Source organism: Eupeodes corollae, chromosome 2, assembly GCF_945859685.1.
Source record: "Eupeodes corollae chromosome 2, idEupCoro1.1, whole genome shotgun sequence".
In the NCBI taxonomy this organism is placed as follows: domain Eukaryota; kingdom Metazoa; phylum Arthropoda; class Insecta; order Diptera; family Syrphidae; genus Eupeodes; species Eupeodes corollae.
In genome coordinates this window covers 151,106,935-151,124,911 of record NC_079148.1, presented here as the reverse complement: position 1 = coordinate 151,124,911, position 17,977 = coordinate 151,106,935, and the positions used below count along the sequence as shown (strand labels likewise).

General features: G+C 27.0%; 1 protein-coding gene across 19 annotated transcripts in view; it reads left to right on the top strand.

Moving 5' to 3' along the window:
- LOC129946217 (RNA binding protein fox-1 homolog 2-like) overlaps positions 1 to 15,163 on the top strand; it is a 453,881-nt gene extending 438,718 nt beyond the window's left edge. For 12 of the 19 annotated variants that reach the window (XM_056056318.1, XM_056056315.1, XM_056056316.1 and 9 more), the window contains 6 exons: positions 1,041 to 1,104; positions 1,392 to 1,439; positions 7,249 to 7,320; positions 8,475 to 8,626; positions 10,632 to 10,695; positions 10,757 to 15,163. In XM_056056318.1, the coding sequence (XP_055912293.1) occupies positions 1,041 to 1,104; positions 1,392 to 1,439; positions 7,249 to 7,320; positions 8,475 to 8,626; positions 10,632 to 10,695; positions 10,757 to 10,801 (445 nt within the window). In that variant the 3' untranslated portion in view covers positions 10,802 to 15,163. Of the gene's footprint in view, positions 1 to 1,040; positions 1,105 to 1,391; positions 1,440 to 7,248; positions 7,321 to 8,474; positions 8,627 to 10,427; positions 10,567 to 10,631; positions 10,696 to 10,756 lie in introns of those variants that run through there. The other 7 variants (XM_056056321.1, XM_056056327.1, XM_056056325.1 and 4 more) reach the window with 4 other exon arrangements.
- Positions 15,164 to 17,977: the final 2,814 nt, after the last annotated feature.

Below are 17,977 nucleotides of genomic sequence, written 5' to 3'. Positions count from 1 at the left end.
GTACCAAACTTAATAACAATAGGTGTTAGTTATATTCGCTTCTTTATTATTTTATAAATTTACAAAAATTTAATTACTCGACCAAAAAGAAAGGGCACAGTTTTTTCTAAAATGTATTTTCAAAAATCATTATTTTCTTTGGCAATCAAAATTAGTGGTTTTAAATTTAAGAATCACTCCCAAAAAGTGGGATTTCAAAACAAAATTGGATTTTAAGAAACAGAATTATAAAAAACGGGAAAGTCCCTTTTTTGTGTCAGCTTCATTATTTTTGTACTCAGAAAAACCTTATTAAGAAATTTTCTCTACGATATGAATTTATTATTCAAAATATTATCTCCCTTAACTCCTTTCATATACCGCTTCCCCTAAAAGTTGAAAATATTAACTCAATTCTTCGAACAAATAAGTTAATCCTTTCCTACACCAAAAATATAACTTCAATTTGATTTTCTTTCAACCGAACAAGGATATGAGAAGAATATTTTCCTTTTTAAGAAGATCATGGCTAACTCAATTCTCTAAAATTACAAACACCAAAATTTACATAAATCTGGAATAAAAATTATTCATAAATTCTCCTCAAAATCCAAAACCATATACAAAATGGATACTTGATAATTTTGTTCATTTCAAAATAATATTTTGGTTTAAAAAAAAAATAAAACCTCGACCCTGAATAGAGGAGACTCATCGAAGGTCCTCCTATAAACCCCTAAGTCGTAAAATATACACAAATATCGAAGATATAGAATAAAGTATGTTAATTTAGTTGAAGAGGAGGAAGATAAGAAATGCAATCATAGATATCTACTTTTTTTGTTATCCCTTAAATATTCTTTTTATATCTGTAATATCTTTAAGATACATTTAAGATTCCCTGAGAGAGATAAGAAGCGAAGAAAAAGAGGATATAAATTGAATTTTGCTTTTAACCGATTTATACGCTCTCGATTTTATATTCAATCAATAAATTTACTTATGATCTTCGTATTTGTTAAATTAAATTCATTTTCTTTTCTTTTCCCAAATTTTTTTAGCATGTACTATGATCCATTCTTAGCCGCAGCCGCTGCAACAGCTGATCCAAACCTTCGTTTCCAGGTAATTAATTCATAATTAGTTTATAATTTATAAATGTACATGATGTGAACTTTATAACATATTTTTGTACTTAAAAAAATTAGTGTACTTTTGTGTATTTTTTATTTTTCAATTATTTTGTAGAGTTGATAATAATTTTTTTGTTTAAATAGAATTAGGTCCTATCTTCCTTTTATTTATTTATATTCTTCGAACTATAAAATATTTAAGAAAAAAAAAGAAAACAAACAAAAAAAGAATTTCAAGAATTTCCATGAAAACACAAACAAAATAAATATTTCTTTCAGGCAGCCAAACCGGTCACGGAGGTACCCGCACAGCCAACAATCTTAAATGTAATTTTAAATTTAAATATTTTTTTAAACAAAAACTATTTTAATTACCTAATATTTTTAATTTAATTTTTTTTAATTCTGTTGTATAAATAAATATACATTAACTTTTGCTTTGAAATTGGTAGTTCTAAAAATCGGATACTTTATAGGAACTTGATAAAAATTTCATTTTTTTTTGGAAAACTAATTACTAATTAATTTTATTTTTAAAAATAATATTAGATTTTGGAATTGATGGTGAATACGGGATAGTATTTTGTATTTTGTATTTTGTATTTGTTTATTGTTTTTTTTTGTTGTTATATGACTAAACTTAAGTGTATGTGAAATTAAACAAATTCATCATTCGCCATCATAAATCATTTATAAAATATAACATCTATTCTATAAATATACTATAAATACATAATATATTTATTAATACTTCTTGTTTTTTGGTTCTGGTATTTTTTTAAACTAGTGCAATGTTTGAACAAATGGATTTAAAAATTTAAAAACACACAAAATAATAATACAAAAATATAACTAAAATTTAATCAGAAAATAATAAGTAGACTTTAAGATGTATATTTTTTTCTAGAGAATGATTTAAAATATTTTAAAGTAGATATTTTTTTAACTTTATTTTTTTTTGACTATGAATATAAATATTCAATTATTTATGTAGCTTTTTGTAATACATTTTATACAATATTAAATTCTGAAGGGTATTTTTTTACGGGTATAGAACTTTTAAGAAGAACAAAATATTTTTAAATTGACATAAAATTTACTTTATTCGAAAGATGATCTGCTGGCATTAAAATTTGAACATGTTTCTGGCTTGTGACATATTTTATTCTAGAGGTCGAATTCTTGATGAATTTGTCCAACATTTGAGACCTTTTACATCGGTAATAACGTGGGAATGGTTGCCCTACAAGTGGTAATTCGTTTCGGACATATCGGCGTATCCCCATTGAAAATAGTCTAGCAAAGCTCTAGTCTGGTTCGAACAAATTGCAGCCGAGAGGGCCAATTTTTATGGCAATAACACACCAAAATTTCATTTGTACTGAGTCAATCGTTTTGGGTGTCCATCAGCAGTGTTAAACCGCACGATCTTGGAGACCAACTCACGGGTTCATAACGTCAAACTATGCGGTTTCCAAACGAATCCTTTGATAAATCAATTGTAGCACAATGTCTGTAATATGTTTCGCAGACTATCTTGTTGGAACCTCAGCTCTGTCACATAAGACTTGTAAAAGAATGCAATCTTTTGGGAATGCAATCTTTTATAATTTCAATATTCAGATTGCATTTATTGAATCTCTTTAAATAAAGGGACATTAAACTTGCAATCACCAATAATTTAACTTTAAAAATATTGCCATCACTTTTTCTCCAATCATTTGACTGCACTCAATTGATTGCATTCATTTGGGAATCACTCATTTATAAGTGAATTTTTTCTGCACAGTTTTGAAATTTTTATCTCTTGGTGTCTGACACTGAAACTCAATGTTCCACGTGCATAGACCACCTTAGAATATATGGTTTAGTGAAATTTCATTTTCATGAAAATACTTCAAGTGAATACAAAAGATTCAAGTGACTGCAAGAAGTCTCAAATTATTGCAATCAATTGATTGCAGTCAAATGATTGTTTAAATGTCAAATGATTTGTGATTGCAAAATTTGGAAAATTTTAAGTCCCAATCTTTAGGTGAAATCAATAAATGCAATCTTTAAGTTAAATTAAATAAATAATTTATAATGATTCCATTCCCAAATGATTGCATTCTTTTAAAAAGCTTCCTGCAAATAAAGGTTGTTCAATTGATCAATTAAAAAGTTAGTAATTATGGCTCTATAGCGGTAACCATTGACTGTTACGTTCTAGCCAGCTTCGCTTTTAAAGATTAATTCCACCAACCCATCCAGAAAGTACACTTAACAGTCAGGTTTTGTGGATGAAACAGTGCAAATTATAATCACAGCAGTTTTGTTTATTGACGTATCCATTCAACTAAAAGTAAACTAAACAAAATTCACTTGATTCGTATTTCTAACAGATCCATAAATTTCAAAATAAATGTTCATTATTTGGAAGCATTGTTCAGACGTCAGTCTATTCATGTTGAAATGCCAAACCATTTGACAGTTGATAAAATGGCCGCCGACGGTTAAAATAGTACTGCCAGCTTAAAGTTCTATATCTCTAAACAAAAAACCCTCTTTATAACACCTAAACATAGAAGTTTTGTGCAAAAAAGAAAAAACTAAAAACTATTAAACGGTCCTGGTTTGATTTTGCTTTTGGAAAAAAGGTTCAAAAATAGGTCTTTCTTCAAATTAAAACTAAAAAAAAAGTTAAAAAAAAATAAAATGAGTATATGACGGTGACCTGTAAACTAACAACCCTTAGGGCATAGCTCTTTGTTTGTTAAATATACATATTTGTTTGTTTAAATTCTTTTGTTTTTTGTTTTAATTTTTTAACTGCATCATCAGCAGAACGTTAAAAAATATAATAATTTCCATAAAATTATGAAAAACTGCAACCGAGGCAGCGCAGCAGCGGATGCAATCCTATTCTTTTTTATGTTGTTGCTTTTTTTATTTTATTTTAATATTTTTTTAATTTCATTCAACTAAATTTTGCAAGAGTGCATCCCTGCCACATGTGGTATAAAATTAAATACACTTCTCGCACAAAATTTATATATGTACATATAAAAACGTCAGCTTTGTAATTTGAGTTGTATCCCCGAGATATTTATATGTATGGACTTATGTATATTATATTTGTATAATGTATGCAGTTATGATATTAACGGGAACTTTTCACTTTGGATAAATTAAAAGTGAATGCATTAGTTATAATGGGGGAGTGGAATATGAGATAGACATTTTAATTTCTTTTTTTTGTATTTAACCTGGAATTATGTATTTGTTTTAAAAAGTATAGAGCAAAAAGTTATATAAATATGAATGATAATATTATCATAATTAAAATCTGTATTTTTTTTAATACTCGTAGGTACTCATATAAAAGAATTAATTGCTTTTATAATTTTTTCTCTCTTTTAACTGCACCGATATCGACCAGCAGCTGCTTTATATTGTTAAGTGGTGTTCTTAGCTTTTTTTGTTGTTTGCTTGAAATTTTTTATCAAGGGCCATGGTTATGGGATCGAGGGTCCTTGATAAATCTATGATGAAAAGGCTTAAACTTTATGTCAAATAAATAAGTCTTAAGTAAAGTGCAGAGTATTATCAGACATTTCAATATAAAATCGGATCTGTCAGTTTGTCACAATTTTGTTAGAAATCTCACTTTCAGATGTCGCTGTTTAAAACATTTGACAATTACTGACAATCATCTCTCTAAGGTCATATACAAGAACAGAATCAGAAAAAAAGACGGACGCAAAATCAAACAAGCCAACAACCTATCTTCTTTTCTTTTTAAGTTCTGACCATAGTTTGAACTATCAAATTCAAAATGGTGTTCTATATTTGTTTAATGCGTTAAGAGCTACAAAAACATGGTGTTCCTTTTTTTAATAAAGATGACAGACGACTTCCTAAAGTTCAGTATGTAGCCAAGGAGCTTGGGATAGAAGGATAGAGGTTTTTGAGTTAAAGTTTGAATGCAGTAAAATGGAGACGTAATGACAAATTTCAAAAAAATGAAAATGGCGGATCAAATTGTTCAAACTGTCAAATTATTAATTAAATATTTTATTTATTAATTGTAAAGCAATAAAGTTAAGTGTGTGAAAGGCCACATTTTCATGTTTTTATTCATTGAAAGACAATAACAACACAGAACAGGAGATTTAAATGCTAAAACGCATTTCCGTGAAAAGGTTCAGCAGAGATTTCAGAAAAAAACTTAGCTCAGAGCTTGTTTAATATTCTTAGAAAACTCGGAAAAGACTCAAAGGATATGCCTCATAAGACTTTGGGATACAATTTTCCATGCTTCTAAAAAGACAACTTTTTCATTGAAAAGTATTTGGTTATTGCGACCGATTTTGACTTTACTGTCGGATCTGAAAATATTTTAATATCTGACAATCCTGCATGCTTAGCTTAAAAGTGTGTCCACACTGTAGGGTTTTCCACCAAGAGGTTTCATATTGTGACTTTAAAGAACGAGTGTTTTTTTTAAGAAAAATGTATGCATGTTCATTTCATTGTAAAGGGAGAAATATTCTATTATCAGTGAAAAACGATATCAGAAAATTGGCCTACAAGGCTATGGTTGCAGCACCATATTCTTTTTTGGTATTCCCCATTACCAATTCGCAAGTTTGGAGCTGTACATCATTGATAACTTCACAAATCTCATCTCTATGATCCTAAATCCATTGTGGAGTGTTGGTGTTATACCTTATATTTCAAGTTGCCCAAAAAGAAAATTCTAAAAATGTTAAATTATAAAATTTCCAAAAAAATAAGAAAGTCCGAAAAATTGCGATTATTTTGAAAAACATAGGTCTTTCCCTTCAATATCTTCCGATTCTGCCCAAAAACACAGTAACAATTGCAACATCCTCATTTTTGAATAAGCAAAAGTTCCAAAAAGTGTACCAACCAGGAACACATTGAGAATGGAGAGGCTGTTCAACTGTCTTTCCAACTTTGCTTACTATAGTAGAATCTGAGGTGAACATTTTTTGAGGAATATGTGCAACATTTTGATGCATTTTAAGAAAAAACTTTTTTTCTTTTGTTTAATTAGCTTTAAGAGCCTTGAGGCCTGAGTACTAAACATCATTAGCCTAATCTTTCAACTTTGTTACCAACTCTGCAGAACAAGGTGCAGGCATGCTTAAGTACGATTTTCAGTAATCACAGAAAGTTCTTAAACGTCAAACAATGAGCAATGGCCGCCGCGAGAGGTTTTATTTATTGATATCCAAGGCTTTCCAGGAGATGAATAGATCAATTTTCTTAATGTCAAGATTCTCAGCAATGATCTAATTTGCCAAGAAACTGAATTCTTTTTTCATTAGAATTCTATTTCGAATCAAAAGCTTAATTTCCCTCAGCAGCTTGTTTCAAACAAAACAAAAGATAAATTTCATTGCAAACAAGAAATTTAATAAAAAGTTACCAATAAAAACAACATTTTTTGTCTTTATATTTTACGTTTATCCTTGCTTTCTGCAGTCGCTTATGTCATTTTTGACGTTTACCATATCCTCTGCAAATATTCATCTGTTTGTTTGATCGCAAATCTGACATTATATATAATGACAGCTTCAAAAGTGACAGCTGCCAAAATAGCGGTCTATTTAAAATGAAAAATCTTGTTGGAAAACCAGCTATTCCAAGTTTAGGTGACTTAAGGGTTCTATACTTGTGATAAATAACGAAAATCATGATCAAATGCCAAAATATGACATCTTCAAAAGTGACAGCAGCACAAATAGCTGTCTATTTAAAATGAAAAATCTTATTGGAAAACCAAAAATTTGGAATTAGAGTGTATTCTTCTGACGAGTTATGATGAAAATCATGATATTCGAACATTAAAAGCAAAATCAAACCAACCGTTAATACACAGTAGTATCCCAAAAATGTTTCCGTTTTCCTATTTCGAACACACCAGACATCCGGTAACTGTAGTTTTTTAAACATTTTTTTTTTTTTTTGTATTTTGATTTTTCGTTTTACCAAAATATTAAAATTCATTTTTTTCCAAAATTTATAAAAAAAACATATATTATACATTTATAACACACCCAAAAAAATTGATAATTTGTTCCAAAAAAAACGGTTAAAAAACAATTGTTCGAAATTCAAATTACAGCGCCGCACAGTGACAACGTTAAACAGTAATCCACATTCGATCAACCGCATCCAGGTTCCTCAAAATGTTTTGGTAACCAAATTGAAACATAACCTATACTACGAGTTGTTGTTTTTAATTTTTCTTAGTTTTGAATTTGTAATCTTGTTTGATAAATGTACCTTTAAAACGTGCAAAATTAACAGCAACTGTTTGAATATTTTGTATTTTTAATAGTTTTGTATGTTTTGTTATGCAAGAAGATTCTAAAATGAATGTTGTGTGGTGTGAATGAAATAAAGTTCAATTTATTAATAATAAATTGTTGTAGAAACTTAGATGCTTGGGTTTGTGTTTTTAAAAAATATGTACTTAAAATTAAATATAAACCTAGAAATATTTTGTTATATGAAACATCCTCCTTTAGATAAAACCAATCCTTATATTGTACCTAAGCAACAAAATAAAAAGCCCTAGAGTGTTTTTCTCTTTTGAAAATTTATAGAAATAAATTTCCGGCATAGAGTTTTTCAATTGTTTGCTGTGTCTCAGGCTCAATTCAGAAAAGAAAAACCAGAAAAACACTCTTCCTGACTTTTATTTGTTATTGTTGTTCTTGTTGTTGTTGTTGGTTTTTATTGTGTATAGAAAGCTCAAGTTGTTAATTTCCTGTTTTTCCCAGTTTTTGTTTATTTATTTTTAGGTAAAGAGTGTATTGTTGTTGTTTTTTTATTGTTAATAGCTCTAGTGAATATATTTTTCATAGCATGCACGTTTAAATAAAAGTACAATAACATAAAATAAAAACTCGTGCAGCGGTTTTGGTTCCTTTGACTGGTCTTGCAACTCCTTTTTTTTCAAATACATACCTTTATTCTTCACGCTATGTCCTTTGTGTTGTTGCATAGTGTGGAACATGTTTCATTGTTTGTTTGTTTTTCTTTTACAGTTTTTATTTTTTGAATTCTATGAATTTATTGTTTTTTCTTTCATTCCCTTACAAAACCAAAAAAAAGCGAAGAAGAATCGTTTGACTATCACATTTCTTTCTTTTCCTATATTCTATATTTTTATCTCACCCACTATGTAGTTTCATTTTCCATTAAACAAAAAAAACAATGCTATTTATTTAAATACGCCAAACCAAGAAAATAATAACAAAACAACTGACAAAACAAAATTAAATTGAAATCAAATTTAAATAAAATTAAGAAAAATCAATGTCTTTTTTCTTTGTGTTAAAATAGGCAACAGCCCCACTGTTAAAAACGCCTCTATCACAGGCTCAACAGGCGTATACAGCAGCAACCACATATACAGCGGTAGCAGCACGAGCGTATAACGCTGCCGCTGCAGCAGCTGCACAGCCCGCTTTGGCTGGCTATGCCACAGTTGCGGGGTAAGTTTTAAAGTGCAACAAAATGGCGGAAATACAAAATACTTCTTGATTGATTGATCATGTTTATAAATCTTTGTCACTTCTGTCATAAACAATAGTTCTTTCTTTATTTATAATTTTTAAAAATAATGTAATTTAATTGGTATAAATTTCAGTTCTAAAAAACGGCAACCTAAAAGGGTGTGAAAGCTTTTTTCAGGTTGTACAAAGCTGTTTTTGACATATGTTTTTTGACATGTGAAATCCGTGGATAAATTTTGACCTTGGAGAGATAAACAAAAAGTATTTCTTAGACGTGTTGTTTTCAAGAGAAAATAAAACGCATTTTTAATTTAATATTTATTTATAATTATTAGCTTAATTATAAAGATACATTTTTGCCATTACGATTTCGGGCAAATGGTCGTCGCGGTTGGTTCGTAAAACTTCCAGCCGAGAGACCCAAATTTCGAAAACTTTATAAGCAATGTATACCGTATATCAGCATTAAAGCGCCAAATATTCTCTTCTATAGTGTCAAACGGCTCGGGCTTATCTGCGTAGACAAGCGACTTCACATAACTCCTCAAAAAATAGTCTAACAGTATTAAATCCCACGACATGGTGGCCACGCAATAGGCCAACTACGCACCGACTATTGAATGCTGCGTTGTTTTGACCTTACCGAACTATTATTTTGCTAATTAATTGGCACGATTTACATACGTTCAGCATTGAATTCATTATGAAATAGCAAACAAAACTTAGCATAAATCAAGTGACAGCTGTAAAAAAGGCCAACTGTGAAAAAGTATTGACAGATTGAAAACCACAAGTCCAAAAATAAAAACTTGTTATAACTTATGTAAGCGCTTTTTTTTAATTCTGTGTAGAGAACTGAGCTGTCAAAAATGGTCTGTTTAGCTCAGACATATCAAAACACACGGGTTGTGTTTCTTTTTTTAATCAGCGTTAGCTCGGAACATACTCTATGAACTCTGGATCAAATGACCGAACACAGCTAACTTCACTTTTGACACAAACAGATGGAACATTCTCAAAATGTTGACAGTTAATTTCATCAATTTTTTTCATAAACAAATCGGAGAGTTAAGTGAGTTGTTCATATTTCCAAGATTTCTGAGAATTTTCTCAAATGGATTGACAGAGCAGGAGAATGAAATATGAACACATTTCTTGTCATTCGTTTTTAATTGTGCGATAAAAAATTCTCGAGAAATCGAATCATAAAAAATTGATCTATAATTTCTGGCAACAAAAATGAGAAATTTTGAAAATTTTTGAGATCCTAGAAATATAAACTGGTAAAATGATATATTCAATACTGCATCTACTGTCAAAATTAAGACAAGACTTTATAGGTTTGTTTAGTAACTTGAACTATTAATTGGAACGTTTTTCGTGAACTTTTGTCCAGGGAAAAATTTTACGCAATTTTACGCAAAAAAACATATTTTGCCTAGGCTTTGTACTTAAATTCTAAGCTTAATAGACAAATAAAAATTTTAAATGTTATTATTTATCAAGGAATTTTTATACAAATTTACAAATATTAAGTTTTCTTAGTTATTTATGTTCCTTATCTTTAATTTAAAGTATCACAATATCATAACTTAATTTTTGACATTTACTTTAAAAACTCTTCTTTTTTTTAATTATTCTTCTTTCAAAAACCAACTTTTTTAACTTATTAATTTTCAGATTTTGATTTTCAATTCTATTCTTAAATATAAATTCTTATAATTTTACATCTTATCAGTTTTTGTTATTGGAAATATAATCATTGGTCATTTCTCCACAGAAAAAGAAATCGGATTAATCCTTCTCAGATCGTCTCCGAACCAAATTCAAATACCTATCAAAATATCTCAAGACTTTTTCTCAAGATTCAAACAATTCAAGAAACAAATTCAATCGATCAAGAAATATCAATCAATTTATCCATAATTTATGATGAAATATTTAAAAAAAACTAACAATAATTATATATATTTTAAATTAATAGCTATGCAAGAGAATATGCCGATCCATACTTGGGACATGGAATTGGACCAGTTCCTGGATATGGGGTAAGGATTCTAATATCATATTTTCTAAATTACTTGATATAATTGCATTTTTCTTTTTTAGGCACAAATGTACCGTGGAGGATACAATCGTTTCACGCCATACTAAGTATACACCAACACTTCACACTAAAATATCTATCAACTCACTAAAAAATACTCATCCATGTATAACTAAATACTCAGCATAGAGATCTAAGGACAACTCATAAATATATTTTGAAAATAAGAAAATAAAAAGGATCCCTTTTCCAACACAAAATATTTTCCCCAAGAAAACACAGCAAGAAAAACAAGGAATATGTTTGCCATGACTCAGAAGATAATGAAAAATGATATTGAGTGTAGAAAGGAGTATTAAACCAAAAATGAAGAAAATAAGAGAAGAGATTTGATTTTAAAAAAATATAATTTTTATCCTCAAAAAAATTAAAGATGCGATCAAACAATATCTATGACTTAAAATCTATCAAAGCAAAATTGCTTTAAAACAAAAAACATTGTTTAAGTTTAACCTGCTACATTATTATGACTGCGTATTATATAAAACAAAACACACAAAAAAACAATAATAACACGTGTAAAAAGCAAACAAACAAAACAAAAAAGCAAACAAACAAAAAAACAAAAAAATTACTAGCAAAGCCAAAAGTATAAATGCAGTGTCAGTTATATTTTGATTTTTCCTTTTCTTAGTTTTAAACAATTTTTGTTTTAAGATTTAATTTACACAATATTATTCACAAAAATATTCTTGTTAAGCACAAGATAGTCATTTTTATTATATTTACATATATTTTAGATGTAAAATTAAGTTTTTTTGAACAAAACATCATCAAACAAAGAAACAAAAATATATTTTATTTTTATTTTATTTTTCTATAAAATATGTTTTTAAACCAACAAAAAAACTTATTAAAAAAAACATCTGAGATTAAAAATACTTTATTTTTTCTTATTTGAAGAGCAATAATTTGAGTGCACATTCATTTTCTCGAAATAATTTTTGTTAGTTTTACTATTTTTTTTTTAATTAATTTTTCTTCCTATATTTTAGTTTTACTTTTACTTTAATGGCAGCTAAATTTGAAGTTAACTTTGAATAATTAGTTTTATAAAACCATGACAACAAAAATCAATTATATATATTTTATTCGTTTTCTTTAGTTTTATTGATGATTTATTATTTATAGAAATAAATAATACACACAAACAAATACTCAAAAAAGCTGAACTTATGCTCAAATATAAATTTATTGTTATTACAATTATTATATAGAAACAAAAACAAAAACAAATAGAATACAAAATAAAACGCACATAATTATTCATTTTTATTTTACTTTATTTTCTCTCCCTTCTCTTTGAAGTTCCTTTTTGTTGTATTTCAAAAAATTATAAAATATGTTTTATAGAAACAGATCGACTTGAAATAGTCAAACGCACAAACTTTGAATATTTCCACAAACCAAACAGAAATTAAGGACACAAAGGTTAAATTGCATAAATTTATTATTTTTGTATTGTCTTTGCAAAATTAAATATAAAATATGAGCTAAATAATGAGCTCTACTTTAAATATTATGGAAAAAGTGAACACTTTTATAGCAAAGATTACCCAAGGACTTAGTTCGAAAAAGTCGACTGTTGTAAAAAGGATTGATTGAAAGCTAAACGGACTCAACAATCAATATGTACCAAAATTACTTCAAAATATTCGCTTTTTTAAAGTTTTATGAAGTCATAATTGAATTTCTATCATTTTTCCCAAATTTCATTGAACAAGGTCAACTTTTGTAATTTAAAAAGTCCACTTTTCACTATTCTATGTTTCCTTCCTCACAACTGTCCAGTTCCTTGAATTCAATTTTTACATCTTCTCAATGCAATTTTAGATTTTCTTAACTTAGGGTTTATTTTTTTGGGAAATAAACAAAAAAGCGTTTGTGTATCTACACAAACAGGCCGCAGTGTAATATTTTTTCTTTATACTATAAATGAAAAATTCAAAAATAATGCTCAGGAAGAGTATTAGCATTTTTGCACACACAAAAACAAAATTAAGGACTCAAAAAGAAAATATGCTTAAATCCTCTTTTTATTTTGCTTATATGTATGTATATGAAATAAATAAATAAATCAAAAAAAACAAAAACAAAATCTCTAAAATGTAGTTAAAATAAAAATGAAAAATAATAATTAAAATGAGGATAATTTGAAAATCACTCTGACTATTTTTGTCACATTGAATTGAGTATAAATACTAGAATTTTAGTACATAACACACACATACATATAACTTAGTTCATTATAAACAAAAGAAAACAAGAAAAAACAAAATTATATTAAAAAATATTACAACAAAAACAAAAAACCTATTTCTACATCTATTTGTTTGATGTAGTGTTTGCTCAAAATAAATATTTTTAAAAATAATAATTAATACTTTAAGGCATTAAAAGTAAATTAAAAAAAATATAATAAAATTATATTTTTAATCGGATACAAATAAAATTCTGTCCTCTTTAAATTCAAGACAAAACAAACAAAAAATTTAACTTAAATATTTAAAAAAATCATTGATTTCCAAAATTAAATTAAAAAAAAAAAAACAAAAAAATATGAATTAAAAATAAAAAGGAAACTGCACATTTTCACGAATTTTCGCGCACATGACAAGAAGAAAAATTAAGTAAATAAATAAATATAATATTAAAAATTAAAAAATTGTATATCAATATATTATATTTTCACTCTTCACAACTCGAGTGAATTTATTTAAAGTAAATATATATATATTTTTAGTAGTTGTTAGCAATAAAACAAAAAATATAAAAAATATATAAAAAAAAAAACATAAATACTCTTTTTAAAAATACATATATAAAGCCAAAGGATTACTTTTAAATATTTTTTTTTAATTTTCTGTGTAGTTGATATATCGTTTTTAAAAAATAAATAGTTGTGTTTTTATGCTTTTAAGTGTTTAGAATTTAGTGGAAATAATAATAATAATATTTTTAATCGCGCAAATCATAAAATAAATAAAAAAATAAAATATTTTTGAACATAAAACAAAAAAATCCAAAAATTGCCAAATGTATAGCTTTTGAAGAAAGAAAATAAATAAAATTAAAAATAAAAATAAAACAACAACATGCGTATACCAATAACAAAAAAAAAAGAAATATAAACGCACTAAGCAATAGATGGTAGTTTATATCATTTTATTCTGAAAGAATTTTTAAGTAAAACTTGTGTAATTTACTTGATCAAAAAATAAAAGTATAGTTCTCCCCTTAAAAATAAAAATATGTATTTTTGTCTTCTTGTAAAAAATAAATAAAATCAATTAACTAAAAACAAAAAAACACAGTGGCATTGACTGAATTTCACTGCAGCTATAAATTTAAAATAATAAAATTAATTTTCGTTTGGTTTCTAAATTACCAGCTATCTTTAAAAACATTAAACTCAAGCCCAAAATATAGCATTGCTATAAAAGATTCTTAATTAAAATAAAAAACCATATGAACAAAACCAGAAAAGAAAAGAAATAAAACAAGCAACAAAAATATCGTATCTACTTTTAAGCTTAGTGGTAAAATAAATTTTAAAATCATAAATATTTTGTAGAGTGAATAATAATGAATAACTATGAAAATCAGTTTAAAAAACAAACAAAAATCAAACACAGAAAATCCATATTAAAAAAAAAAATGGGAGACACAAATGAAAAAAAATAAAATCTTTTAAATCATACACAAAAAGTATAATAATTCACACACACGTTTTTAAATAAATAAGATAAACAATTTAAGTATAAAATGTGCCAAATTGTACGATGTATCCATTAAACTATTATTAAAACAAACAAAAAACCATAAACGTATAAATAAAATGTATGTATGATTTTTTGGAGAAACAAAAGAAGAAAAGAAAAAGAAATAAAAATCTCTTCCTTACAAAGAAAATTTAAATGATTAAAAATAAAATAAAAAGATCACAGGTAAAAATCACACAAATTAAATTTAAACAAAAAAACAAAAGAATAAAATAAAACATGACTTTTCGTTTCTGTTAATTTATTATTATTTTTTACCAATATAACAAATATGTATGTAAATAGCTGATATTTTAAATTTAAATAAAAACTCAAATCAAGCCCACATGCCATTTGAACCGAAAAACAAACAATTTTTGAATTGTTTAAATTTTTTGATTTAACGAGTTTTTTTAAGTTCTTAAGAAAAACCATCGCTAAAGACAGAAGAAGAAAATTAAATTAAAATAAAAAATAAAGAAAAAGAAAAAACACCGCATTAAGAAATTATATAGGAAATCATATACACATAATAAATATATATATATATTTACCAATATACAAAACAAAATATATTTAAAAACAAAAAAAAAAAAACAAACAAAAATATTTTAATAGAAACAACATCACAATTCAAAAAAACAAAAAGTATTACTTACGAACAAAAGAGAACCGCGACAAACAAATTACACAACAAAAAACACACACATTTTACAACACGCAAAATAAGTCACAATTTTTCTTTTAATTTATTATTTTAACAATAAATACATCAACAACAAGAACAAGAACAAATCTTATATAAAACAAAACAGGAATAAACAAACAAACAAAAAAAAGTAAATCTCAAACATAAACATAAATAAAGTGGAATTTCTTTTGTTTTTGTTTTTTATTTTTTAAAAAAGGATATGAAATTAAATTTAAACAAAACAAAGTATATATATAGATATATATATATATTCTTTAAAAAAAAACTTAGTATTGGTTATATCAATTTTCAATTTGTAAGGTTGTGAACTGTGAGAAATACAAAAACAAGAAAACAAAATAAATAAAGATAAACAAGAAAACGTCTCTTAAAAATTCCAGAAAAAAACCTGATGTTTTTATTTAAGGAAGTTTATTTTTTTTGAAAACTTGAGGTTCTAGATTTTCGAAAGGGTAAGTCTCATAACTGCGTTAATCCACAAGTTGGACAACTTATACATTTTTCTGGCACTCGTTTTGAAAAATGAACGACACTTTTAGGAAAACTACTTCAAATTAGAAAGCAATGATTCTGGAACTGCATTTAATCTTAGGACCGGACGGTGTGAAAAAAAAAATTATAAAACTGAAATGGAAAATGGCAAAAGCCTTTATCCTATTTGACTGAGATTCTTGCAAAAAAACAGAAGATATAATTTGCAGATTCAGGGGGAAGGCATCGGAATGTGTGCCAATGATCACAAGTTTCAGGTTGACCCATCAATAGAATTCTAACAAAAATTTAAAATGAATTGAAATAAACAATTGTTTTGAAAAAGCATGAAAATCTCTTTCCATTTGTTATGTTTCCATTATTCAAGTGGGAATAAATATTATTTGATTCAAAACAAATAGTCTTACAGATTTGAAAGATGATTAATGTGGTACATTAGTCAAAGTACCTAATCACAAGGTTTTCTTCAAACGTCTTTTGGATTTCAGAAACTTCTACTGAAAACTCAAAGAATACGAAAAAAAGCCTGTTAAGATTTAAATTTTAACAATTAATATTTGAAGCATTTATATAATTTTGGTTTGGGTCTGAACTACAAGAATTTCAAAGCTCGTGTCCACATATTTATCTTATAAATTAACCACATAATGTTATCGATTGTGTTACAAGAGGTTGGTATGTTCAGAGTTTTAGGTTTTGTGTGAGTTTTGGGATTATGATTCGTTTGCACTTTATCTGAAACAAGGTGATTTCCAAAAATTAAAGATTTGAAATTCGAAATTAGTTAATTAAAATAAACAGATTTGAAATTGGGAAAATTAATGGAGGAAACCCAAATATTAAAAATCCGAGAAAAAAATAAGAAATCTAGAATTAAGATCGAATCAGCTCTTATCACTTCTGATTATTATCAGTTAGCTTAAAATATCCGTATTCAAATTCAAATTGAACAAAGTAGAGTTTTTGTTTTTTTTTTCTACTATGGACACTCAAACTAATCTCATTCTTTTTCGTTTTTAAAGAGAGACAAACTCAATGAAATATTAATAATATAAATATGAAATACCTATATATATAGAAACCTACATATATATATATAAACCACTCGTTTTGTTTACCGCAATTGCGAAATAGAAATTATAATTTTGAATTTTAGGAGAAAAATTTCTCTAAAGTACCAGGCGAACATGTTTATCAGCAGGTATACCTTTCCTTGTCTATCCTCAAAGAAGCGTTTAGGATTTTTTTGTTCGTTTTCTTCACATACAAACAAGATCGCCACGCCCACTTTTTCTTTTATACAGTTTAATTGTGTTAGTGTTTACATCTCTACACTAATCCATGAAGGAGTGTAAATAAATACGTCTGTGTTAGGTAAGTCACAAATACGTTTACAGTGAACAGTGCTGTCAACCTACTGATTTAGCAGTAGATCTACTACGTTTAATCCCAAACATAAATCTGCTGCGCAAAAAGAGAATCTACCATTTTTTTTAGCTGTCATCTTTTCACATTTCACAAATTAAAACTATGGCGCAACATTTTAAATGAATTAGTCAATTGTAAAATCTATTTTTATAAATTTGCTTAGCTTAATAAATATGAAGGTGGTTTAACTAATTTAGTCTTATAAGAGCAGTGAATGGAAGAATCCAGTCAAAAGTTGGGAATTCAAATTAATAGGTCAGTTTAAGGGTGGTTGTTTTGTTTATTTTCACAATCTGTCACTTTTAAGACATGTTTGGATGCTCGTGTTTTAATAAAAGACAATTAGCAACTAAATAGGCTACCTATTGGTTTGTAATTTGTAGTCTCTTAGTAAATTGCATGTTTATTGACGGTGTTATTTCTAGAAGAGGTAATAACAGTTTATCGTAGATATCTTTTAATTTAACAACTTTAAATTGTTTTTCTTTTGTGCAACGTGAATCAAAATCGACATGCTCCGTAATCGATTTGAAACTTGAAACCTGGGGCCATACTATTAGCTCCATTCTACTTTTGATTCTATTCGAAACTAATTTCCGATTCTACTTTCAAGTCGTACTACGTATGAAAGTAGAATCGGATGCCGGTTATACCAACTTGTTTTCAAAAAATGTTGTATTTTTGAACGAGTACCGAGTTATTTGACAGTTTCAAAACAACCAAAAAAGAAAGAAAAATTAGGCATACAATTTTTGGAGAAGAATAATTATTAAAAAACTGGACACCGTTGGCATTTGGTTTAATTTGCAAGGAAACGAAGAACGCTACGA